We start from the raw sequence: 26,800 nt of genomic DNA on the forward strand, positions 1-26,800 counted from the left end.
GTGAGCAATTAGTTAGAACAGCAACCTGGTAATTCAGTTTTAGTAAGCATTGAGACCCTGCTTTGCCTGGCTTTGTACTGGGAAGAAGTATCATATTAGGGCTGTAAATGTGGCTTAACAGGGTGACAGAATGATAACTATCTTTTTACCTTAAAAAAAAAAAGAAAACCCCAGAGATTGGAGCTTGATAGATTAAAGGTCAGCTAGGCATCTTGATAGATTTGGGTATACTCGTCAGGGAGTACATGCTGGAGAAGGCTGAACTTGCCTGATCCAGGCATAACAATTTGGAGTTCCAAGGGCAATTTTTGAGTGAGTCAGGAGGTGTAGAGGAGAGAGTAGCTGGTAGGATGGTTCAAGGATGTATCTAAGTTGACCTTTCCCTCTGGCCCTCGTTATTTACAGATGTTTTACTTAGAAGTTTCTTTTTTTGTGAGGGTGGGGTGAGGGAATAGTGAAGGTGGGTAGGAATGGGGTAAAATTGGTCAGTTGATTGAGTGAGGAAATCCTGGCAGGCTGAGAGAATTTGAGCTATCCAGAAGTTAGCAGTAGTCTGGAGAGGATCTTGGCCTTCTGTGGGTTGTGTAACTGGAGCATGTTGGAGGGTTGAAGCCAGCGCTTCCGCAATCAGTATTACATTCCACACCCACCAACCCCACTGTTGTCAATATGATTCCGACTCATAGCGACCTCATAGGGTTTCCAAGGCTGTAAATCTCTATGGAGGGAAACTGCCACATTTTCTCCCGAGGAGCTGCTGGTGGTTTTGAACCTCTGACCTTTCAGTTAGCAGTCCATCTCTTTAACCACTGTGCCACCAGGATTCCTTAATATTATGTTAAGATAATGAAAATAAGTTTCAATGCAAAGCGTACCACATGAATGAGTTTATCCATAAGTATAAACTTGTGACAGGTCCCTGGGTGATGCAAATGGTTTGCACTTGATTATTAACCTTAAGGTTGGTAGTTCAGTGGCACCATGGAAGAAAAGACCTGAGATCAGCTTCTGTAAAGATTATAGCCAAGAGAACCCTGTGGAGCAATTCTTTGTAACACACGGCGTCGCTGTGAGTTGGAATTGACTTGACAGCAACGGGTTTTATACCTCTGATGGTTGAGTTTATGTGTCAACTTGGCTAGGCCGTGGTGCCCAGTTGTTTGACCAAAAACAAGTCTAGATGCTATTAATGAAGTAGGTTGTCTTTGTGTGCTGTTGAGTGGATTCTGACTCATTGTAATGCTATAGGATGGATTAGAATTGCCCCATAGAGTTTCCAAGGCTGTAAATCTTCACAGAAGCAGACTGCCACATCTTTCTCCCCAGGAGTGGCTGATGGGTTTGAACTGCCAACCTTTTGGTTAGTAGCCAAGTGCTTAACCACTGTGCCACCAGGGCTCCTGTGAAGTAGGTACATGCGATTAAATCAATTGGCCTTAAGTGAAGAAGGTTACCCTTCATAATGTGAGTAAAAAAAAAAAAAAAAAATTTTTTTTTTTTTTTTTAGTGAGTGGGCTTCATTTAATCAGTTGATGGCCTTAAGAGTAAAAAGGGAGTTTTCTCTAAGGTGTGTTCTGAATCCAGAACTCCTCCACTCTTCCAGTCATATGATCTAAGGATTCTGGGACACAAGACTGCAGGAATCTCTTCCTTGTTGCCTGATCTGTGGATTTTGGGACACAAGACTGATGGAATCTCCAGCTTGTCACTGGACCTATAGATCTTGGACTTGCCAGCTTCCACAATTGTGTGAGCCAGTTCCTTAAATGCAATCTCAATTTCTCTTTCTCTTTCTAGCTTCTTTAGAGAACCCTAAGATAATACCAATACTTAGAACTGAGTAACATTCATTCTGATATAACAATTAAGTACTATTATAAGTAAAAGCAGTAGTCTATTTAGTACAAACACATTTTTAAAGTTTTATTCAAAATAAAATGATCCTTGTAATTTGGCATTAGCATCAGGGTTTAGAAAGTGGGGAGAGCACAGCCACGCCTGTTTTTTTTTTCTTTGGGAAGGTTTAGCCTGCATTGAAACTTGAATACCCCCAGGTGTTAGGGAGTGTGGGGAGGGGAACTGTTCCTTACCCCTCTGCTTTTGGGGGCTGGAACCTAGGTGCAGATTTTGCCCTTGCTGTCAATGTTCTGCCTAGGACTGTCGCTGTCAGGGAGAAGCAGAACGTCTAAGGACCAGGTCAGTTTTAGCATTTTAGCCTCCCTCTCTCTCTGGAGCCTGGGCTGGGGGCACATACTGAGCTCCTCTCGCCCTCTTCTGGCCCTCCTATCCTAAGCACTAGACCAGCACAGCTGCAGGCTTCCAGAGCCCTCATCCAGTCAGTACTTGAATGTTTCAATTCCAGAGGCCCAGCGTAGCCTTTTTATATTGTGAGCCATCTGACTAGCCCAATGCACTGTCCCCAAACTCTGCTTTCCCTTTCTGCTCGCATTCCTCACATTGCCAAGCTGAAAAACAAAGAGCTGGGAAGCTGGTGCCAAAAGGATAAGATGATATGTGCATTCTGGGGAAAAATAAATTGTGAAGATTCTGAACCCATGGGCATTAACAAGGCAGTTTCTAGTAACTGGAGGTACTTTCTTAAAAGCAGGACTGTAAAAGCTTTGGGAAAGTCTGTTTAATGGCTTCCATGCGTCTTAGTTATCTAGTGCTGCTGTAACAGAAATACAACAAAGGGATGGCTTTAACAAACAGATGTTCATTCTCTCGCAGTTTAGGAGGCTAGAAGTCCAAATGCAGGGCACCACCTCCAGGGTAAGGCCTCTTCTCTCTGTCGACTCTGAAGGAACGTCCTTGTCCTCAATCTTCCCATGGTCTAGGAACTTCTCTGCTCAGGAACCGTGGTTTCAAAGGACCGGCTCTGCTCCGGAACCGTGGTTTCAAAGGACCGGCTCTGCTCCAGGCACTGCTTTCTTGGTGGTATGAGGTGCCCCCTCCCCCCTTGCTTCCCTTTTCTTTTATCTCTTGTAAGATAAACAGTGATGCAAACCACACCCCAGGGAAACTCCCTTTACTTTGGATCTGGGATGTGACTTGAGTAAGGGTGTTACATCCCACCCTAATCCTAACATAATCTAATCTTGCCTCATTAATTGAAGGCAGTGATTAGGATAGCGCATAGAAAAATTACGTTAATCACAAAATAGAGGACAACCACACAATACTGGGAATCATGGCCTAACCAAGTTGACACGTAATTTTGGGGGGCACAATTCAATCCATGACACATGCTTTAGCTTTTCTGAATTGATTGTAAAAAAAAAAAAATTTTTTTTTGAATTGATTGTAGTTCCTGTTTATGTTGTGTTGTTGAAATGTTCTATGTTTGCTTTATAGCCTTTTCCTTGAAAATAGAAATTTGTTTCACTTAGAGAGATGCATTATAAATTTCCTCTTGATAAGAAAATAAAATGGTACATTTCTGTTGAAAAACAAAATCCATCATTTCTGGTTGGAATTTGGTCCAGTGATTCCTTTTGGATTTTTTTTTTTTTTTAATTGTGCTTTAAGTGAAAGTTTACAAGTCAGATCAGTCTCATACAAAAATTTATATACAACTTCCTACATCTTTCTTGCTACATACTCCTAATTGGCCTCCCCCTAATGAGACAGCCCGCTCCTTCTCTCTCTTTTTGTGTCCATTCCGCCAGCTTCTGGCCCCCTCTGCCCTCACATTTCTCCTACAGGTAGGAGATGCCAACATAGTCTCAAGTGTCTACTTGATCCGGGAAGCTCATTCTTCACCAGCATCTTTTTCTATCCCATTGTCTAGTCCAATCCCTGTCTGAAGAGTTCGCATTGGGAGTGGTTCCTGTCTTGGGCTAACAGAAGGTCTGGGGACCGTGAACAATCGGGATTCTTCTAATCTCAGTCAGACCATTAAGCCTGGTCTTTTTACAAGAATTTGGGTCTGCATCTCACTGCTGTCCTGCTCCCTCAGGCGTTCTCTTTTGTGTTCCCTGTCAGGACAGTCATCGGTTGTAGCCGGGCACCAACTAGTTCTTCTGGTCTCTGGTTTATGGGGCCCTTTGTGTCTCTTGGGCTTATAATTACCTTGTGTTTTTGGTGTTCTTCATTCTCCTTTGCTCCAGGTGGATTGAGACCAATTGATGCATCTTAGATGGCCGCTTGCTAGCATTTAAGACCCCAGATGCCACTCTCCAAAGTGGGATGCAGAATGTTTTCTTAATAGATTTTATTATGTCAGTTGAATTAGATGTCCCCTGAAACCATGGTCCCCACACCCCTGCCCCTGCAACGCTGGCCTTTGAAACATTCAGTTTATTCAGGAAACCTCTCTTTTGGTTTAGTCCAGTAGTGCTGACTTCTCATGTATTGTGTGTTGTCTTTCCCTTCACCTAAAGTAGTTCTTATCTACTGTCTAATTAGTGAATACCCCTCTCCCTCCCTCCTCTCGGAACCATCAAAGAATATTTTCTTCTCTGTTTAAACTATTTCCTGAGTTCTTCTAATAGTGGTCTTATACAATATTTGTCCTTTTGCAACTGACTAATTTCACTCAGCATATTGTCTTCCAGATTCTTCCATGTTATGAAATGTTTCACAGATTCATCACTGTTCTTTATCGGTGCGTAGTATTCCATTGTGTGAATATACTATAATTTGTTTTTTCATTCATCCGTTGATGGGCATCTTGGTTGCTTCCATCTTTTTGCAATTGTAAATAGTGCTGCAGTGAACATGGATGTGCATGTTATCTGTTTGTGTAAAGGCTCTTATTTCTCTAGGATATATTCCAAGGAGTGGGATTGCTGGATCTTATGGTGGTTCTATTTCTAGCTTTTTAAGGAAGCGCCAAATCGATTTCCAAGGTGGTTGTAGCATTTTACATTCCCACCAGCAGTGTATAAGTGTTCCAGTCTCTCCACAAACTCTCCGGCATTTCTTATTTTGTGTTTTGTGGATTAATGGCAGCCTTGTTGTTGTTTTTTTTTTGTTGTTGTTGGAGTGAGATGGAATCTCATTGTAGTTTTGATTTGCATTTCTGTAATGGCTAATGACCATGAGCATTTCCCCATGTGTCCGTTAGCTACCTGAATGTCTTCTTTAGTGAAGTGTCTGTTCATATCTCTTGCCCATTTTTTAATTGGGTTATTTGTATTTTTGTAGTTGAGTTTTTGCAGTATCATGTAGATTTTAGAGATGAGGTGCTAAGTGGAAATGTCATAGCTAAAAACTTTTTCCCGGTCTGTAGGTAATCTTTTTACTCTTTTGGTGAAGTCTTTGGATGAGCATAGACATAAGATTTTTAGGAGCTCGCAGTTATCTAGTTTTTTCTTCTGCACTGTTAGTAATGTTTTGTATACTGTTTATGCCATATATTAGGGCTCCTAACATGTCCCTATTTTTTCTTCCATGATCTTTATTGTTTTAGATTTTATATTTAGGTCTTTGATCCATTTTGAGTTAGTTTTTGTGCATGGAGTGAGGTATGGGTCTTGTTTCATTTTTTTGCAGATGGATATCCAGTTATGCCAGCATTATTCGTTAAAGAGACTATCTTTTCCCCATTTAACTGTTTTGGGGCCTTTGTCAAATATCACCTGCTCCTAAGTGGATGGATTTATGTCTGCGTTCCCAATTCTGTTCCTTTGGTCTATGTGCCTGTTGTTGTACCAGTACCAGGCTGTTTTAACTACTGTGGCAGTAGAATAGTTTCTGAAATCAGGTAGAGTGAGGCCTCCCTCTTTGTTCTTCTTTTTCAGGAATGCTTTACTTCTCCGGGGCCTCTTTCCCTTCCATATGAATTTGGTGACTGGTTTCTCCATCTCATTAAAAAATGTCCTTTGAATTTAGATCGGAATTGCATTGTATCTATAGGTCGCTTTTTGTAGAATAGATGCTTTTACAATGTTAAGCCTTCCTATCCGTGAACAAGGTATGTTTTTCCATTTATGTAGGTCTCTTTTGGTTTCTGGTAGAAGTGTTTTGTAGTTTTCTTTTACATCTCTGGTAAGATTTATTTGTAAGTATATTTTCTTTTTGGGGGCTACTGTAAATGGTATTGATTTGGTAATTTCTTCTTCGATGTTCTTTATGTTGGTGTAGAGGAATTCAGCTGATTTTTGTATGTTTATCTTGTATCCTGATCCTGTGCTGAACTCTTCTATTAGTTTCAGTAGTTTTCTGGAGGATTCCTTAGGGTTTTCTGTGTATAAGATCATGTCATTTGCAGATAGAGACACTTTTACTTCTTCCTTGCCAATCTCAATGCCCTTTTATTTCTTTATCTAGCCTAATTGCTCTGGCTAAGACCTCCAGCACAATGTTGAATATGAGTGGTGATAAAGGGCATCCTTGTCTGGTTCCTGATCTCAAAGGGAATGCTTTCAGACTTTGTCCATTTAGGATGATGTTGGCTATTGAGTTTGTATGAATGCCCTTTATTATGTTGAGGAATTTTCTTTCTATTCCTATTTTGCTGAGAGTTTTTATCATGAATGGGTGCTAAACTTTGTCAAATGCCTTTTCTGCATCAATTGGTAAGACCCTGTGGTTCTTGTCTTTTGTTTTATTTTTATGATGGATTATGTTAATTATTTTTCTAATGCTCAACCATCCCTGCATACCTGGTATAAATCCCGCTTGGTCATGGTGAGTTATTTTTTTTGATATGTTGTTGAATTCTATCGGCTAGAATTTTGTTAGGATTTTTGCATCTAAGTTCATGAGGGATATACGTCTGTAATTTTGTTTTTTTGTGGTGTCTTTACCTGGTTTTGGTATCAGGGATATGTTGGCTTCATAGAATGAGTTTGGGAGTATTCTGTCCTTTTCTATGCTCTGAAATATCTTTAGTAGTAGTGGTGTTAACTCTTCTCTGAAACTTTAGAACTCTGCAGCAAAACCATCTGGGCCAGGGTTTTCTTTTGTTGGGAGTTTTTTGATTACCTTTTCAATCTCTTGTTATGGGTCTATTTAGTTGTTCTGCTTCTGATTGTGTTAGTTTAGGTAGGTAGTGTGTTTCTAGGAATTCATCCATTTCTTCTAGGTTTTCAAATTTGTTAGAGTACAGTTTTTTATAGTAACCTGATATGATTCTTTTAATTTCAGTAGGGTCTGTTGTAATATCACCCATCTAATTTTTTGTTTGGTTATTTGCTCCCTCTCCTGTTTTTCTTTTGTCAGTTTGGCCAATGGTTATCAATTTTGTTGATTTTTTCAAAGAACCAGGCTTTGGTCTTGTTAATTCTTTGAATTGTTTTTCTTTTCTCTACTTCATTTAATTCTGCTCTAATTTTTATTATTTGCTTTCTTCTGGTGCCTGGGGGTATCTTTTGTTGTTCTCTTTCTATTCAAGTAGTAGGGATAATTCTTTGATTATGGCCTTTTCCTCTTTTTGGATGTGTGCATTTATTGATATAAATTGACCTCTGAATAGTGCTTTTGCTGTGTCCCAAGGGTTCTGATAGGAAGTGTTTTCATTCTGATTGGATTCTATGAATTTCTTTCTTTTTTTATCCTTAATGTTTTGTATAATCCAGTCTTTTTTGAGCAGGAAATTGCTCAGTTTCTAAGTGTTTGATTTCTTTTCCCTTCTTTTTTTTGTTATTGATTTCTACTTTTATGTCCTTATGGTCAGAGAAGATGGTTTATAATATTTCAGTGTTTTGGATTCTGCTAAGGCTTGCTATGACCTAATATGTGGTCTGTTCTAGAGAGTATTCTGTGTGCACTAGAAAAGAAAGGATACATGGCTACTGTTGGGTGGAGTCTTCTGTATATGTGTATGAGGTCAAGTTGGATGATTGTGGCATTTAGATTTTTCGTGTGTTTATTGAGCTGCTTTCTGGATGTCCTGTCCTTCACCAAAAGTCGTGTATTGAAGTCTCCTACTATCACTGTGGAGCTGTCTGTCTCACTTTTCAGTGCTGATAGAGTTTGTTTTATGTATCTTGCAGCCCTGTCATTGGGTGCATAAATATTTAATGTGGTTATATCTGCCTGGTATATTGTCCCTTTAATAATTTTATAGTGTCCTTCCTTATCCTTTCTGATGGATTTTACTTTTAAGTCTATTTTGTCAGAAATTAATATTGCCACTCCTGCTCTTTTTTGATTGTTGTGTGCTTGATATTTTTTTTTCCATCCTTTGAGTTTTATTTTGTTTGTATCTCTAAGGTGTGTCTATTGTAGGCAGTGTATAGACGGATCTTGTTTTTTAATCCATTCTGCCACTCTCTTGTCTCTTTATTGGTGCATTTAGTCCATTTATATTCAGTGTAATTATGAATATGTGTGAATTTAGTGCTATCATTTTGATGTCCTTTTCTGTGTGTTGTTGACAGTTTCTTCTTCCCAGTTTTTTTTTGTGCTGAGTAGTTTATATATTGTCTTTTCCTCATATTCATTTTTTTTTTTTTAATTTCGTTTCTGCTGAGTCTCTTTTTTACTTGTATTTTATTTTGATGTGTAGGTCAGTTTGTCTCCTTTATGGTTACCTTGTTATTTACCCCTCTTTTTCCAAATTTCAACCTAAGTTTTATTTCTTTGTATCGTCTTGTCTTCCCCTCCGTATGCAAGGTATGTGACTATATTTCTTAGTCTGTGTTCATTATTTTAATGTTGCCTTCTTTTACATAATAGCATTGCTGTTTCCCTGTTTTGAGCATTTTTTTATTTTGATTTATTTTTGTGATTTCCCTGTCTTGGTTAACATCTGATTGCTCTGTCCAGTGTTCTAGTCTTGGGTTGATAACCTGATATTTTTGATTTTGTAACCAAAGAACTCCCTTTAGTATTTCCTGAAGTTTTGGTTTGGTTTTTACAAATTCCCTAAACTTCTGTTTATCTGGAAATGTCCTAATTTCACCGTTATATCTGAGAGACAGTTTTGCTGGATATATGATTCTTAGTTTTCAGTTTTTTTTCCGTTAATGCTTTATGTAAGTCATCTCACTGCCTTCTTGCCTGCATGGTTTCTGCTGAGCAGTCCGAGCTTATTCTTATTGCCTGTCCTTTGTAGGTGACTTTTCGTTTATCCGTAGCTGCTCTTAAAATTCTCTCTTATCTTTGGTTTTGGCAAGCTTGGTTATAATATGTTTTGGTGACTTTCTTTTGAGATCTGCCTTATGTGGAGTTCAATGAGCATCTGGGATAGACATCTTGTCATCTTTAATGATATCAGGGAAGTTTTCTGCCAACAAGTCTTCAACAATTCTCTCTGTATTTTCTCTTATCTCTCCCTGTGCTGCTACTCCAATCACTCGTAGGTTATTTCTCTTGATATAGAGTCCCACATGATTCTTAAGGTTTCTTCATTTTTAAAAATTCTGTTATGTGATTTTTCTTCAAATATATTGGTGCCAAGTGCTTAATCTTCTAGTTCACAAATTCTGCCTTCCACTTGCTGAGTTCTGCTCCTGTGACTTTCTATTGAGCTGTCTAATTTTGTAATTTTATTGTTAATCTTCCGTATTTCTGATTGCTGTCTGTGTATGGATTTTCCGAGCTTATTAAATTTTTCATTGTGTTTCTGAATAATCTTTTTAATTTCCTCAAGTGCTTTATCTCTGTATTCCTTGGCTTGTTCCGCGTATTGCCTGATTTCTTTCCCGATGTCTTGAAAGGTTCTGTATATTAATCTTTTGTACTCTGCATCCGGTATTTCCAGGTAGGCACTCTCATGTAAAAGATCCCTTGATTCTTTGTTTTGAGAGTTTATTGAGGCAATCATGGTCTGTTTCTTTATGTGGTTTGATATTTACTCTTGTCTCTGAGCCATGTACACATTATTGTGTTAGTTCATTTTATGTTTGCTTATTGATGGCACTGGGGGTGGGTGGGGAGTGTATCATAGCTTCTTGCTTCGTTTTGTTTTGATATGCCCAGATGGGTTGCTTGAGTGAGCTAGCTTGATTATTTTCACCTTTGTAGCTCTGATGTCTTGTCCGCATATGGCTAGAGCTGTTATCAGGTGTATGAGTCTAGGAGCCCATTCACTTTTCTTATATGAATTCAGCTCAGCTTTCCAGGTAGCTGATCATCAAGTGTGTGGTACAGGCTCTGTCCTACAGTCTTTGAGGGGCAAGGGTGATTGGCATCGGTATTGGTATTTGGTTGCAGCAGAGGGTCACACTCTGAACAAGGCAGGGGGCTGTGAATCATCCCCCAAGTACCTCTGAAGAAAGCATGTCCCTGTTCTTTAGAGCATAAAGGTGGGTGGATTCTGTATATGGACCATGGGCATGCAATGTTTTTGGTTGTAAGGACTGGGAGGTACCAGTTATCCTTGGACTTGTGTCACAGGTGGCTGGTCACCTGAGTGGAGCCACCAGTCCTTAGGTCCCTGATGTGGGTAGGTGAGGACCCTGTTTAATAGGCAAAGCAGTGTCAAATATCAAAGACCCACCTCTCCACTGCACAGCTGAAACAGTTATAGTCTGCCAACAAGGGTGTATTCTACTGAAATAGGCCCACACAGGTGCATGCAGAGTGGATAGGTACTCAAAATCCATGGACTGTTTATGCCTGGACAGGAGCTGCTTCTGTCCTGAGCTCCCTCCCCCTGTTAGAGGAGTTGGCAAATTATCTTTTCCCCCCAACTGTGAATTTTTTCCTTCCCCAAGGCTAGGAGGATGGCTCTAGGTGCTGAACAGGGTCTATCCTCAGGCCTAGGGAAGTCAACAGCCACTTAAGCCGGCTTGAGGGTGTGGGGATCGCAGTGAATTATATGTGAGTACTTAGCTTTTGCCGAAAGCGCTGTTCTTTTCTGGTTCCGGAGGTGTGAGTAGGCTGTGTGGCTGGCTGCTTCTCCCTGTGGAAACTGTGGTGGAATGGTAGTATCAGCCTGCCTCAGCTGCTCCCAGGAATGGTGCCGGAGGGCTCCCGGTGATTCAGGTACAGTAACTCCTCTTCGCGTCTGAACCATCTCTTCCTCCCCCTGCCGCTCAGTTCGTTTTCTGACTTTGCCTTTGATGTTCAGGGCTCGTAGCTTGTCATAAATATACTCGTTTCACTTGTTTTTTTCCGGTCTTTGTTGTAAGAGGGCTCGCTGGAAGCGTCTGTCTGTTCTGCCATCTTGTGGGCCCACCTCACTCTTTTTGAATTTTTATGTCAAAAATTAGGTGTCATTTTTTTAGAGGCCAAAAAAAAAATATTGATGAGAAAATCTTGAATATGTTCTAGATCCAGACCTTAAATTTTCTGCTGTGTATAGATAGATAGATGCCGTAGATAGATGCCGTTGAGCAGTCTCTGACCCCTGATAATCTATGTCTTATGTACAAGAGAACGAAAAATTGCCCTGTTCTGCATCATCCTCATGATTGCTGGCATGTTTGAGTCCTTTGGCTATTGTGTCAGCCCATTTCACTGAGGGTCTCCCACACCATTTTTGCCCTGTGTTCACCTAACCATAAAGTTTCTATTGGCTAATTTTTAGAGGTAGATTGCCAGGCGTGTTTTTGTACTCTCTTAGTCTTGACCAATAAGCACCATCATGATAGTGGAGAAACGATTGACGGTTTCAAGAATTTCATTTGACTTGTATCCACAATCAACATCTATGGAAGCAGCAGTCAGGAAATCAAGCTGTGTATTGCATTGGGGAAATCTGCTGCAGAGAACCTCTTTAAGGTGTTAAAAAGCAAAGATGTCACTTTGAGGACTAAGGTGTGCGTGGTCCAAGCCATGGTATTTTCATTCGCCTCATATACATGCGAAAGCTGGGTAATGAATAAGGAAGACCAAATTAAAATTGATGCCTTTGAATTGTGGTGTTGGCAGAGAATATTGGATGTACCCTGGACTGCCAAAAGAATGAACAAGTCTGTCTTGGAAGAAATACAGCCAGATGGCTCCTTGGAAGCACAGATGGTGTAATTTCATCACACATACTTTGAACATGTTATTAGGAGGGACCGACCAGTCCCTAGAGAAGGATATCATGCTTGGTAAGATTGAGGATCAGCGAAAAAGAGGAAGACTCTTGGCAAAATGAATTGACAACAGTGGCTGCAACAGTGGGCTCAAACATAGTAACGATTGTGAGGATGATGAAGAACTGGGCAGTGTTTTGTTCTGTTGTACACAGGGTGGAGTGACTTGACTGCATCTAACAACAACAATTCTTAGTGTGGAAGCTGTACTGAAACATATGCACATGGATGACCCTTCTGGTATTTGATACTATTGACATAGCTTCCATCTTTATAAGAGTACACAAGTCACCACATTAGACAAACTGACAGATGGGTGGCTGTATTAGGTAACTTGCTTTTATTTGACTTGGGGAGATGCTTTTGCGACACCATTAGCTGACATCCTCCTTTTGGAACAGTGAAGGCATTTGTGGGGGAAGCCACCCAAACCCATTGCTGTTGAGTTGATTCAGCTCATAGTGACCGTGTAATATAGACTAGAAAAGTCCCATAGGGTTTCCAAGGCTGTAATCTTTATGGGAGCAGACTGCCACATCTTTTTCCGGTGGAGTGGCTGGTGGGTTGTAACTGTCAACCCTTCCCATAGCAGCCAAGTGCTTAACTGGTGCACCACCAGGGCTCCTCTTTGGGGGGAGGAGAGTTGGAATCTTATATATGTGGATAACTCTAATACTGATACCGGCCATGTATTCTATCTCTAGGCTCATTATCTCCATCTGTTCAATGTTCATTTGAAATCCCTGGACATTGCCTTCAGCCTCAAACGTTTGTTAAAACAAAATTCATTCTCAGCCCCACCTGCACTTGAATTTCAGTCAATTTTGACCCCTTCCCCTTTAATTTTTCTGTTGCTTCTTTTGTAATGCTTTTCAATTTTTTTTCCTCTTATCTTTATGCTTATATTACTTTAGCAGCTTACTAGTTGTTTTCTAAAATAATAGCTTTCACCTACTGCGTGCTTACCCTTTGCTGGGTATTACGGTATGTATGTGTTCTACATTCATTATTTTATCTATACCACAGTTCTGTGAAGGAGGTTCTGGTTTATAATTCTTGTTTTACAGATTAGGAAAGTAGAGATGTTCAGAAGTCATATAATTTGCTCAGGGTCACAAAGCTAGGAAGTGTTGGAGAACCCAGTACTTGCTAACTTTAAAGCTCTTACTTAACCATTTATAATGAACCAACTGCCTTCCTTGTTCCTAGATATTGCTACCTGCCCCCATCTAATTTGACAGCTGTGATTAAGTACTGCTCTTTCTTAAATACGTTTTTATTTTGTCATTTTGGGGCTGAAAAACTGTTCTCTCTTAATGCATTATAAAGCCCACACTCCTTATGCAGCTATTCAAGGCCAACCAGAGCCCACTAGGTTCAAAATAATAATAATATCCCAATCTTTATATGGAAGAAAAGAAAACAAACACCTATCATGTTTCTTGGATGGGCCGCTCAGTGCATATCTCCAGTGAACTGCATTGGAGATGGAACTTGTGTCTTCCAGTTCATTATATAGTTAGGAAGTCAGAATATAGTAAAAGAATGTCAATATAAAAATTACGCCTGCTGGCCAAGTGAACAGTGCAGATAATTAAATACTTTTGGAGTTCAACAGAGGAACAGCTTCATAGAGGAGGCGTCTTTTGGGCTTTGCCTTGAAGATATATGACATAGTGACCCTATATTGACTCGACAGTAATGGATTTAATTTGGTCTCGAAGAGATGATAGGATATAGACAATTGTCCTGGCTGCTGGGAGGACACTTCGTGAGTGAAAAGGAATGGAAGTGGTTGTTGCGCATGTAGTGAAAGTTGGTGCTGATGTCAGTGAGTACTTTAGATTATCTGGAGGAACCTTTTCTGAAGCCATCGTCTACCCGCTTTCACAGAACATGGCTTGAAAAGCTGTAGCACATTGTTTTGACTAGTTGACCTTGTTATTTGCAGCTAGACTTCCTGTTTGTAATGGGTCAACATAAGTGATAAGGTGGGTGATCAAGTTGGTTAATAGCAGTTCTAGTTAAAAATCAGGTGTGAAATAAAATTGAGAATGACTTTTTTATGTGTCACTTGAGCAGACCAGTGGTAATTTCAAAGTATAAAAGTTCAAAAGTGTTTTTAATAGTGAAACATTGAAATAAACATACAGCTATTCAAAATAAAACTAACATTCTTTAAAAAAAAAGAAAAAGTGCTATCGAGTCGTTTCCGACTCATAGCAACCCTATGCAACGCCGCATAGGGTTTCTTAAGAGCGCCTGGCAGACTTGAACTGCCGACCATTTGGTTAGCAGCCATAGCACTTAGCCGCTACACCACCAGGGTTTCCATTCTTTAGGTTGGATAAATTTCAGTAAATACGTATTTTCTAAAAACCTTCATAGCCAACCTCCTGATATTGGGTGTAGAGACCGAATCTTTCCTGAATCCCGAGAGCATAACAACTTATTGGTCATCTGGGCCCGTGTTTTTCTCTTTAAGCTTAAATTGATTTATAAGTAACACTTAAGCATTTTGGAAAATAAGGACTGTATAAAGAACTGATCAAAATCATTTTACTCAGGTAATTTCAAACCTTTATACTGAATTACTTTTTTTTTTAATAATTTTTATTGAGCTTTAAGTGAACGTTTACAAAGCAAGTCAGTCTGTCACATATAAGCTTATAATTACCTTACTCCATATTCCCGCTTACTCTCCCCCTAATGAGTCAGACCTTCCAGTCTCTCCTTTCGTGACAATTTTGTCAGTTTCTAACCCTCTCTACCCTCCTATCTCCCCTCCAGACAGGAGATGCCAACACAGCCTCAAGTGTCCACCTGATATTATTAGCTCACTCTTCATCAGCATCTCTCTCCTACCCATTGTCCAGTCCCTTCCATGTCTAATGAGTTGTCTTCGGGAATGGTTCCTGTCCTGGGCCAACAGAAGGCTTGGGGACCATGACCGCCAGGATTCCTCTAGTCTCAGTCAGACCATTAAGTCTGGTCTTTTTATGAGAATTTGGGGTCTGCATCCCACTGATCTCCTGCTCCCTCAGGGGTTCTCTGTTGTGCTCCCTGTCAGGGCAGTCATTGGTTGTGGCCGGGCACCATCTAGTTCTTCTGGTCTCAGGATGATGTAAGTCTCTGGTTCATGTGGCCCTTTCTGTCTCTTGGGCTCATAGTTATCGTGTGACCTTGGTGTTCTTCATTCTCCTTTGATCCAGGTGGGTTGAGACCAATTGATGCATCTTAGATGGCCACTTGTTAGCATTTAAGACCCCAGACGCCACATTTCAAAGTGGGATGCAGAATGTTTTCATGATAGAATTATTTTGCCAATTGACTTAGAAGTCCCCTTAAGCCGTAGTCCCCAAACCCCTGCCCTTGCTCCGCTGACCTTTGAAGCATTCGGTTTATTCAGGAAACTTCTTTGCTTTTGGTCCAGTCCAGTGGAGCTGACCTTCTGTGTATTGAGTATTGTCCTTCCCTTCACATAAAGTAGTTCTTATCTACTAACTAATCAGTAAATAAGCCTCTCCCACCCTCCCTCCCTCCCCCCCTCGTAACCACAAAAGTATGTGTTCTTCTCAGTTTATACTATTTCTCAAGATCTTATAATAGTGGTTTTATACAATATTTGTCCTTTTGCCTCTGACTAATTTCGCTCAACATAATGTCTTCCAGGTTCCTCCATATTATGAAATGTTTCACAGATTCGTCACTGTTCTTTATCAATGCGTAGTATTCCACTGTGTGAATATACGACAATTTATTTACCCATTCATCCGTTGATGGACACCTTGGTTGCTTCCAGCTTTTTCCTATTGTAAACAGAGCTGCAATAAACATGGGTCTGCATGTATCTGTTCGTGTGAAGGCTCTTGTTTCTCTAGGGTATATTCCGAGGAGTGGGATTTCTGGGTTGTATGGTAGTTCTATTTCTAACTTTTTAAGAAAACGCCAGATAGATTTCCAAAGTGGTTGTACCATTTGACATTCCCACCAGCAGTGTATAAGAGTTCCAATCTCTCCGCAGCCTCTCCAACATTTATTATTTTGTGTTTTTTGGATTAATGCCAGCCTTGTTGGCGTGAGATGGAATTTCATCATAGTTTTAATTTGCACTTCTCTAATGGCTAATGATCGAGAGCATTTTCTCATGAATCTGTTAGCTGCCTGAATATCTTCTTTAGTGAAGTGCGTGTTCATATCCTTTGCCCACTTCTTGATTGGGTTGTTTGTCTTTTTGTGGTTGAGTTTTGACAGAATCATATAGATTTTAGAGATCAGGCGCTGGTCGGAGATGTCAAAATTCTTTCCCAGTCTGTAGGTGGTCTTTTTTCTCTTTTGGGTGAAGTCTTTAGATGAGCATAGGTGTTTGATTTTTAGGAGCTCCCAGTTATCTGGTTTCTCTTCGTTATTTTTGGTAATGTTTTGTATTCTGTTTATGCCTTGTATTAGGGCTCCTAAAGTTGTCCCTGTTTTTTCTTTCATGATCTTTATCATTTTAGTCTTTATGTTTAGGTCTTTGATCCACTTGGAGTTAGTTTTTGTGCATGGTGTGAGGTATGGGTCCTGTTTCATTTTTTTGCAAATGGATATCCAGTTATGCCAGCACCATTTGTTAAAAAGACTGTCTTTTCCCCAATTAACTGACACTGGGCCTTTGTCAAATATCAGCTGCTCATATGTGGATGGATTTATATCTGGGTTCTCAATTCTGTTCCATTGGTCTATATGCCTGTTGTTGTTTCAGTGCCAGGCTGTTTTTACTACTGTGGCTGTATAATAGCTTCTGAAATCAGGTAGAGTGACGCCTCCCACTTTCTTCTTCTTTTTCAGTAATGCTTTACTTATCCGAGGCTTCTTTCCCTTCCATATGAAGTTGGTGATTTGTTTCTCCATCACATTAAAAACCGTTATTGGAATTTGGATCGGAAGAGCATTGTATGCAGAGATGGCTTTTGGTAGAATAGACATTTTTACTATGTTAAGTCTTCCTATCCATGAGCAAGGTATGTGTTTCCACTTAAGTAGGTCCTTTTTAGTTTCTTGTAGTAGTACTTTGTAGTTTTCTTTATATAGGTCTTTTACATCTTTGGTAAGATTTATTCCTAAGTATTTTATCTTCTTGGGGGCTGCTGTGAATGGTACTGATTTGGTGATTTCCTCTTCGATGTTCGTTTTGTTGATGTAGAGGAATCCAAGTGACTTTTGTATGTTTATCTTATAACCTGAGACTCTGCCAAACTCTTCTATTAGTTTCAGTAGTTTTCTGGAGGATTCCTTAGGGTTTTCTGTGTATAAGATCATGTCATCTGCAAATAGAGATAATTTTACTTCCTCCTTGCCAATCCGGATGCCCTTTATTTCTTTGTCTAGCCTAATTACTCTGGCTAGGACCTGTAGCACAATGTTGAATAGGAGCGGTGATAAAGGACATCCTTATCTGGTTCCCCTTCTCAAGGGAAATGCTTTCAGGCTTTCTCCATTTAGAGTGATGTTGGTTGTTGGCTTTGTATATCTGATGCCCTTTATTATGTTGAGGAATTTTCCTTCAATTCCTATTTTGCTGAGAGTTTTTATCATGAATGGGTGATGGGCTTTGTCCAATGCCTTTTCTGCATCAATTGATAAGATCATGTGGTTTTTGCCTTTTGTTTTATTTATATGGTGGATTACATTAATGGTTTTTCTAATATTAAACCAGCCTTGGGTACCTGGTATAAATCCCACTTTGTCGTGGTGGATTATTTTTTTGACATGTTGTTGAATTCTATCGGCTAGAATTTTGTTGAGGATTTTTGCATCTATGTTCATGAGGGATATAGGTCTGTAATTTTCTTTTTTTGTGATGTCTTTACCTGGTTTTGGTATCAGGGAGATGGTGGCTTCATAGAATGAGTTAGGCAGTATTCTGTCATTTTCTATGCTTTGAAATACCTTCAGTAGTAGTGGTGTTAACTCTTCCCTGAATGTTTGGTAGAACTCTGCAGTATAGCCATCTGGGCCAGGGCTTTTTTTTGTTCGGAGTTTTTTGATTGCCGTTTCAATCTCTTTTTTTTGTTATGGGTCTATGTAGTTGTTCTACTTCTGATTGTGTTAGTTTAGGTAGGTAGTGTTTTTCCAGGAATTCCTCCATTTCTTCTAGGTTTTCAAATTTGTTAGAGTACAATTTTTCGTAATAATCTGATATGATTCTTTTAATTTCAGTTGGGTGTGGTGTGATGTGGCCCGTCTCGTTTCTTATTCGGGTTATTTGTTTCCTTTCCTATATTTCTTTAGTCAGTCTGGCCAATGGTTTATCAATTGTGTTAATTTTTTTTCAGAGAACCAGGGTTTGGCTTTGTTAATTGTTACAATTGTTTTTCTGTTCTCTAATTCATTTAGTTCAGCTCTAATTTTTATTATTTGTTTTCTTCTGGTGCCTGATGGATTCTTTTGTTGCTCACTTTCTATTTGTTCAAGTTGTAGGGACAGTTCTCTGATTTTGGCTCTTTCTTCTTTTTGTATGTGTGCATTTATCGATATAAATTGGCCTCTGAGCACTGCTTTTGCTGTGTCTCAGAGGTTTTGATAGGAAGTATTTTCATTCTCGTTGCATTCTATGAATTTCCTTCTTCCCTCCTTAATGTCTTGTATAACCCAGTCTTTTAACAGCAGGGTATTGTTCAGTTTCCAAGTATTGGGTTTCTTTTCCTCAATTTTTCTGTTATTGATTTCCACTTTTATGGCCTTGTGGTCTGAGAAGATGCTTTGTAATATTTTGATGTTTTGAATTCTGCAAAGGTTTGTTTTATGACCTAATATGTGGTCTATTCTGGAGAATGTTCCATTTGCGCTAGAAAAAAAAGTATACTTTGCAGCCGTTGGGTGGAGAGTTCTGTATAAGTCAACGAGGTCAAGTTGGTTGATTGTAGTAATTAGGTCTTCCGTGTCTCTATTGAGCTTCTTACTGGATGTCCTGTCCTTCTCTGAAAGTGGTGTGTTGAAGTCTCCTACTATAATTGTGAATGTGTCTATCTGACTTTTCAGTTCTGTTAAAATTTGTTTTATTTATCTTGCCGCCCTGTCATTGGGTGCATAAATATTTAATATGGTTATATCTTCCTGGTCAATTGTCCCTTTTATGATTATGTAGTGTCCTTCTTTATCCTTTGTGGTGGATTTAAGTTTAAAGTCTATTTTGTCAGAAATTAATATTGCTACTCCTCTTCTTTTTTGCTTGATATATTTTTTCCATCCTTTGAGTTTTAGTTTGTTTGTGTCTCTAAGTCTAAGGTGTGTCTCTTGTAGGCAGCATATAGACGGATCGTGTTTTTTTATCCAGTCCGAGAATCTCTGTCTCTTTATTGGTGCATTCAGTCCATTACATTCAGTGTAATTATAGATAAGTATGTGTTTAGTGCTGTCATTTTGATGCCTGTTTCTGTGTGTTGTTGAGAATTTCATTTTTCCACTTACTTTTTTGTGCTGAGACTTTTTTCATTGTAAATTGTGTGCTTCTCATTTTCATAGTATTTGACTTTATGTTTGCTGAGTCGTTACGTTTTTCTTGGTTTTTATTTTGAGTTATGGAGTTGTTATACCTCTTTGTGGTTACCTTAATATTTGCCCCTATTTTTCTAAGTAAAAACCTAACTTGTATTGTGGTATATCGCCTTGTATCCCTCTCCATATGGCAGTTCTATTCCACCTTTATTTAGTCCCTCTTTTTGATTATTGTGATCTTTTACATATTGACTTCAATGATTCCCTTTTTTGAGTGTTTTTTTTTTTTTTTATTAATCTTAATTTGTTTTTGTGATTTCCCTATTTGAGTTGATATCAGGATGCTGTGTTCTGTGACCTTGTGTTGTGCTAGTATCTGATATTATTGGTTTTCTGACCAATTTCCTTTAGTATTTCTTGTAGCTTTAGTTTGGTTTTTGCAAATTCTCTAAGCTTGTGTTTATCTGTAAATGTCTTGATTTCACCTTCATATTTCAGAGAGAGTTTTGCTGGATATATGATCCTTGCCTGGGAGTTTTTCTCCCTCAGTGCTCTGTATATGTCATCCCATTGCCTTCTTGCCTGCATGGTTTCTGCTGAGTAGTCTGAACTTACTGATTCTCCCTTGTAGGAGACCTTTCTTTTATCCCTGGCTGCTTTTAAAATTTTCTCTTCATCTTTGGTTTTGGCAAGTTTGATGTTAATATGTCTTGGGTGATTTTCTTTTTGGATCAATCTTAAATGGGGTTCGATGAGCATCTTGGATAGATATCCTTTCGTCTTTCATGGTGTCAGGGAAGTTTTCTGCCAACAGATCTTCAACTGTTCTCTCTGTATTTTCTGTTATCCCTCCCTGTTCTGGGACTCCAATCACACGCAAGTTATCCTTCTTGATAGAGTCCCACATGATTCTTAGGGTTTCTTCATTTTTTTGAGTTCTTTTATCTGATTTTTTTTCAGCTATATTGGTGTTAATTTCCTGGTCCTCCAGATTTCCCACTCTGCATTCTAATTGCTTGAGTTTTCTCTGACTTCCTATTGCATTCTCTAATTCTGTAATTTTATTGTTAATCTTTTGGATTTCTGCATGCTGTCTCTCTATGGATTCTTGCAACTTATTAATTTTTCCACTATGTTCTTGAATAATCTTTTTGAGTTCTTCAACTGCTTTATCAGTGTGTTCCTTGGCTTTTTCTGTAGATTGTCTTATTTCATTTCTGAGGTCATCCCTGATGTCTTGAAGCATTCTGTAAATTAGTTTTTTATATTCTGTATCTGGCAATTCCAGGATTGTATCTTCATTTGGGAAAGATTTTGATCCTTTAATTTGGGGAGTTATAGAAGCAGTCATGGTCTGCTTCTTTATGTGGTTCGATGTCGACTGCTGTCTCCGAGCCATCACTAACATATTATAGTGATTTATTGTATATTTGCTGCCTGAGTCTTATCTTGTTTTGTTTTCTTTCAGTATACATAGATGGGCTACTAGATGGCACTGTCTTGATTGTTGTAGCCCTTGACTTACTTACGTCCTATTACCAGCTGGTTTGGGCTGTTACCAGATATATAAGCCTGAGTCCATTCACTATTCTTGAGTAGAATCTGATTTTGGGTCATCAAGTGTGTGATGCAGACTGTCACCTATCCACCTAGAGAAGAAGTGGTGATAGTTGTGTGCACCAGATTCTAGTAGCAGCTTGGATTCACCCTCCAGGGAGGCAGGATGCTGACAGGCTTCCCCCAAGTGTCAGTAAGGTAGGTATGTCTCTATTCCTAAAGCACCTTGGTGGGTGGGCTCTGCAGCTGTACCTTAGGCCCCCAGTGCAAGTACCGCTACAGATTGGTAGGTGTCACCCTCTTTAGACTCCTAAGGCAGGAGGCTAGGTGGTCTGGGGGGAGCTTCAGCCCTCAGTTCCCTGTTGTGGGTCAGTGAGGGCTCTGTTGAATATGCAGAGATATCAGACCTGGGAAACTTGTCTTTCTAGTAAATCCGCTAAAACAATTGCAGTCAGATCCCTATCAGAAATTGCTTTGCATTTTAATAGCCACCTCGTTCCCTGTGGGGATGAAAGCTCAAGACTGTGGATCACATATGCTTGGGTGGCGCTGGTTCTGTGTTTTGGGCCCAATTAGGGAAGTATTTTGGGTCCCTGGGTTTTTTGTAGTTGCTTCTCTCAGGCCAGGAGAATGGGTTAGGAAAAGACCAAAAAAAAAAAAAAAAAAAAAGGAAAAGAGAAAAAGAAAAATGCAGAGCAGTTCACTCTCTGGCTCAGGAAATTCCAATGTTAATGAGGCTGTCTGGGAAGGGGAGGTGAGGGTTCAGATAAATAGGAGAGAGTAGCACCCCGGAATATAGACAAAGGTACTTATCTTGCTTGGGATGTCTGTTTTATCTGAGATTCCTGAGCGGCGCGTCGACTGTGTGCACTGGCTGGGTAGAGATTGCCCCTGAGGGTCAGGCCCGCATCCCGTGCTTGCGCTGTCTCAGAAGCCGCGGTTAGTTCCTCTGCTCCCAGTCCAAAGCCCAGCGCCAAGGTTCCCCCTGCTGGGACACTACACTCCCGGCTCCAAAACCAGTCGCTGCCTCCCGGTGAGTTCTCCTCCTGTCAGCCGCATCGCTGCGCTGCCTGCGTGCACTGGCTGGTCTTCCCTCGAGGTCAGTTCAGGGGGCTAGGGCTGCGCCCCGTGTTTGCGCCGTCTCAGGATGCCATGCTCAGCTCTCCTGCGCCCAGTCCAAAGCCCGGCGCCAGCGTTTCCTGATTGGGACACTGGCTCCAGGCTCCGAAAACAGTCGCTGCTTCCCCGTGGTTGTTTGTTCTCAGTGTCTGTCACTCAGGTCAAGTCTTTAAATCTGTGTTTTTTTTTTGTCAGGGTTCATGGATTGTCATGTATGTGATCGATTCACATGTTTTTCTTAGTCTTTGTTGCAAGAGGGATCCGAGGTAGCGTCTACCTAGTCAGCCATCTTGGCCCCGCCTTTATGCGATTGCTTGTACAGTTATGCAGCCTGCTCATTTCACTTACTGTTGTGAGGATTTTCCCAAGTCATAATTTTTTTTTTTAAAACATGGCTTCTGTTAATATAAAACATCATACACATAGTTTTTTTTTTTTAAAGTAAGAATAGAATTATATACTTACTGTTTTATAAGTTGGTTTTTGTTTTTTTTTTTACTTAATACATCATAGCTAGCGTTCTAAATGATAGCTTACAATGGTCTAATTTATTCTTTTTTACTGGCTGCATAGTGTTCCTTTATATGGTTATGCCATAATTGAGCTATTTGATGGATATTTGCACTACTAGTTCTAATTTTCTCATGCAAATAGTGATTCAGTGAGCATTTTGTACGCACCTTTTTTCTCACTTTTGTGAGTACTTTTGTAGCATAGAAGCTTAGAAGTGAAATTATTGGTTAAAAATGTATATGTGTCCTAAGTTTTGCCTCCATTGCCTTTTAAAAGGATTGTACCAGTTTATACACTCAATAATATGTTTAAGAGTCCCTGTTGCTCACACCATGACTTTTGCTAGATATTATCACTGTCAAATATGAAAAAGATCCATAGCATAGTAGTTGGAAACATGGTATCACATTGCTGTAATTGATTTTTAAAAAAATTTTATTGTGCTTTAGGTGAAATTTTACAGTGCAAATTAGTTTTTCATTAAAACGTTTATACACAAATTGTTTTGTGACATTGGTTGTGATCCCCTGCAGTGTGTCAATACTCTTCCCTTTCCCATCTCCACTAGGAAGACAGAGAAAAAAAGAAAAAAATAATAAAAAGAAAATGGCCGCTTGGTAGGGCCAGTGAGTGGGGGTGTGGTGGATGTAGGGGTTGGTGTGAAGGAAGAGGTGTTGATGTATGGGTCTAGGTGGGAGGGAGAAGGAAAAGAAAGAAGAGAAAGAATAAAAAGGTTAAAAAATGGTGGTGCAGTGGGAAGCGATGGGTGGGATTGGGTGGAGCCAGGGTGGTGGCAGAGTGGTGGCTTTCTGGCCAGGGCTGTGTAGCAGGGGCCAGCGGGAAGGAGGAAGAGTGGTTTATGGGGCGAGGTGGGAGGGAGAATGAAAGGAAGGATAAGGGAAAAAAAGCTGCTTGGTAGGAGGGGTGTGGTAGGCCCAGTGGGGGGAGGGAGATTTCGTATTGTGGACCCTGTGGTAGAGACTGTCGCAATGGGAATGGGATTCTTTTTTTTTTCTTCTATGTTCCTTCTTCCTTTCCACCCCCGATCTCCCATGTCCATTCAACCAGCTTCTATCCCCTTCTGCCCTCTCATCTGCCTCCGGACGGGAGCTACCCATTTAGTCTTTGGCATCTACTTGAATTAAGAAGAACACTCCTCACGAGTATCATTTTATGCCTTATAGACCAGTCTATTCTTTGTCTGAGCGTTGGCTTTGGGAATGGGTTTAGTTCTGAGTTAACAGAGTCTGGGGCCATGTCATCTGGGATTCCTCCTGTCTCAGTCAGACCATTAAGTCTGGTCTTTTTACTAGAACTTGAGTTCCACACCCCAGTTTTCTGCTGCTCCACCAGGGGCTCTTTGTTGTGTTCCCTGTCAGGGAGGTCATTGGTGGTAGCCAGGCACCGTCTAGTTCTTCTTGTCTCGGGCTGATGGAGTTTCAGGTTTATATGGCCCTTTTTGTCTTTTGGGCTAATATTTTCCTTGTGCATTTGGTTTTCTTCATTCTCCTTTGCCAGAGGTGGGTTGGGACCAATTGATACATCTTAGATGGCTGCTTGCTAGCTTTTAAGACCCCAGACACCACTCACCAAAGTGAGTTTCTCTGGTTACCGGGTTCTCTGTCTCCTGTTAGGAGCTCTGTGAAGTTGCCTTCAGTACTCCCTGTTGTGGGTCATTGGTGGCTGTGTTCCGAGAGGGCAACGCTGTGCTTTGGTATTTGGCAGGGAATCTCCACTTCTTCTATCGTTGTTGTTTGTTTTCCTTCACTTTCTTCTTCCATTCGGTGTTTGATCTAGTTCTTTATTCCTTCATTTGATGCCTAGGGTTCCAGGATTCCTGTTTGTGTCTGTTTGACTTAGTTTTTCAGGTCTTTGCTGCAGAGGGACAGCATGGTGTGTTTGTCTACAGTGCTGTGTTGGCTCCACCCCTCTTTTTTTTGTTTTGAATATATCCATGTGTTACTGTTTTGAATCTTTGTTCATTTTTTCTATTGCTATATTTTGCTCTAATTCTTTAATGTTTTCATATTTTACATATAACTCTGTAATTCATCTGGAATTTATTTTGATTTTATGGACTGAAAACTGCTTAATTTTGGAGGAGATTCAAGAGTTAGTGGGCCTTGAAATTATGTGTGTGGAAAAATTTAGAGGATAAAAATAAATTTTGCTGCCTTTGGAAAGTAGTTCATCTCAAATTCATGTAAAAACTTAGTTTATTATGATGTAATTCTATAAAATGTGTTGGGGAAATAAGAAAATCTTTCCAACAAAGACCCCTCCTTATCAATATAGAAGAGAGAGAAACATGATTAATTATTGAGTATGCAGGTTAGATTACATGCAGGTAGGTAGTTTAGGAGCGATTATAAAATATGAGCAAAGTTTCACACATTTTTATGGTAGACAGTTAAAACATCTCATGTCCTTGAGAAGCAAATGTATACACCTTTTAATCATCTCCTGTATACCTTATGAGAGACTCCTGAGTTAACTTCAGAGTTACGGTTTTACAGTTCCAAGGGCCAGAAGACCTTACACTGTAAAACTTGGAGACTAAGATTATCTAATTCCTTTCATGTTTGGCCTGCCATATTTTTAAGGAGATAACCATTCCTAGGCTGAAAAATAGACATCTAGGAGGTGCCCAAGTCCCAATCCTTGTAACTTGTGAATATTACCTTATATGGCAAAAAAAAAAAAAAAAAAATTTTTTTTGTGCATGTGATAATGTTAAAGTTTTTGAGGTGGGGCGATTATCATGGAATATTTAGCTGGAGCTGAAATGCAGTCACATCTGTAATCACATATTAGAGGGAGTAGAGGGAGATTTCGGATACACAGAAGTTGTTGTTGCTCGGTGCCATCAAGCTGGCCCCTGATTCATGGCGATCTTACGCACAGTGGTATGAAATGCTGCCTGGTTCTACATCATCCCCATGATTGGTTGTAGATTGGACCATTGTGACCCACAGGGTTTCATTAGCTGGTTTTCAGAAACAGATCACCAGGCCTTTCTTCCTAGTTCATCTTAGTCTGTAATCTCTCCAGAAACCTGTTCAGCATCATAGCAAGACGCATGCCCCCACTGACAGATGGATGTTGGCTGCACATAAGGTGCATTGGCTGGGAATTGAAACTGTGTCTCCCACCTGGAAGGTGAGAATTCTACCACTGAACTACCAGCATGTCATGCACGGACGAGAAGGAGGCCATGTGACCATGGAGGCAGAGATTGTAGTGATGCAGCCACAAGTCAAGAAATGCCCTCAGCTGCCAGATGTTGGAAGAGGCAAGGAAGGGATTTACCCCTAGAGCCTCTGGAGGGAATGCTGCCCTGCTGAAATCATGATTTTGGTTGAGTGATATTGGACATCTGGCTTCCAGAACTGTGACAGAATAAATGTCTGCTGTTTTTAACCACCAAGTAATTTGTTACACCAGCCGTAGGAAACTAATACGCACACTAAGGGGAGGGCAGGGTCAACTGCCTTCCTTTATGTCCGAAGACAATTACATTTTATTTACCCTGTATTAATTATTACTAATAACACTTGACTCTGAGCTACTTATTTGCTAATGACAATCATTTATTGATTCTCACTGTTGAATAAACCAAACCAAACCAGTTGCCGTGGAGTCTATATCCGACTCACGGCAACCTCATGTGAGTCTGGATTGTGACACTCTATGGCAGTAGGTAGGTAGTAGTATGTTGAATAGCAGATATCCTTGTCTTGTTCCTGATTGTAGAGGGGAAGCTTTCAGTCTTTCACCTTTGAGTATGATGTTAGCTGTAGGTTTTTCATAAATGCCCTTAGCTTTGCCAAGCTATTAAGAAGCTAATTTAATTTTTTTTTTGCCAGTTATAGGAAGTAGTCTCAAAACTGAGAACAGAAGAAATTTTCAACATGGTTTTACTTTTTGAACTTAGTGCTTTCATGCCCAAGGATATACAGAAGCCTCAAGAGAATATACCAAAAACAAAACAAAACAAAACAAAACAAAACACACACACACACACACACCCCTAAAAAACAAAAACTAGACAACCAAAAGAAGAGTATAGAGAAAGTATTTATGGAAAAAGGGAAAAAAAGGGACAGGACATGCAGACTCCATTTGTCTTAGTAATCTCATGCTGCTATAACAAAAATACCACAAGTGGATGGCTTCAATAAATGGAAGTTTATTCTCTTAAAATCTAGTAGGCT

General features: G+C 39.9%; 1 protein-coding gene across 10 annotated transcripts in view; it reads left to right on the plus strand.

The window, feature by feature from the left end:
- The window catches only part of LCLAT1 (lysocardiolipin acyltransferase 1), a 438,576-nt gene that overhangs the window by 36,024 nt on the left and 375,752 nt on the right, over positions 1–26,800 (plus strand). For 5 of the 10 annotated variants that reach the window (XM_064295193.1, XM_064295192.1, XM_064295179.1 and 2 more), the window contains exon 3: positions 1,604–1,747. The exons of 4 other annotated variants lie outside the window; for them this stretch is intronic. In XM_064295193.1, the coding sequence (XP_064151263.1) occupies positions 1,689–1,747 (59 nt within the window). In that variant the 5' untranslated portion in view covers positions 1,604–1,688. Of the gene's footprint in view, positions 1–9; positions 1,748–2,837; positions 2,938–26,800 lie in introns of those variants that run through there. One more of the 10 variants, XM_064295186.1, reaches the window with a different exon arrangement.

The sequence above is a fragment of the Loxodonta africana genome, chromosome 12 (assembly GCF_030014295.1).
Source record: "Loxodonta africana isolate mLoxAfr1 chromosome 12, mLoxAfr1.hap2, whole genome shotgun sequence".
NCBI lineage: Eukaryota > Metazoa > Chordata > Mammalia > Proboscidea > Elephantidae > Loxodonta > Loxodonta africana.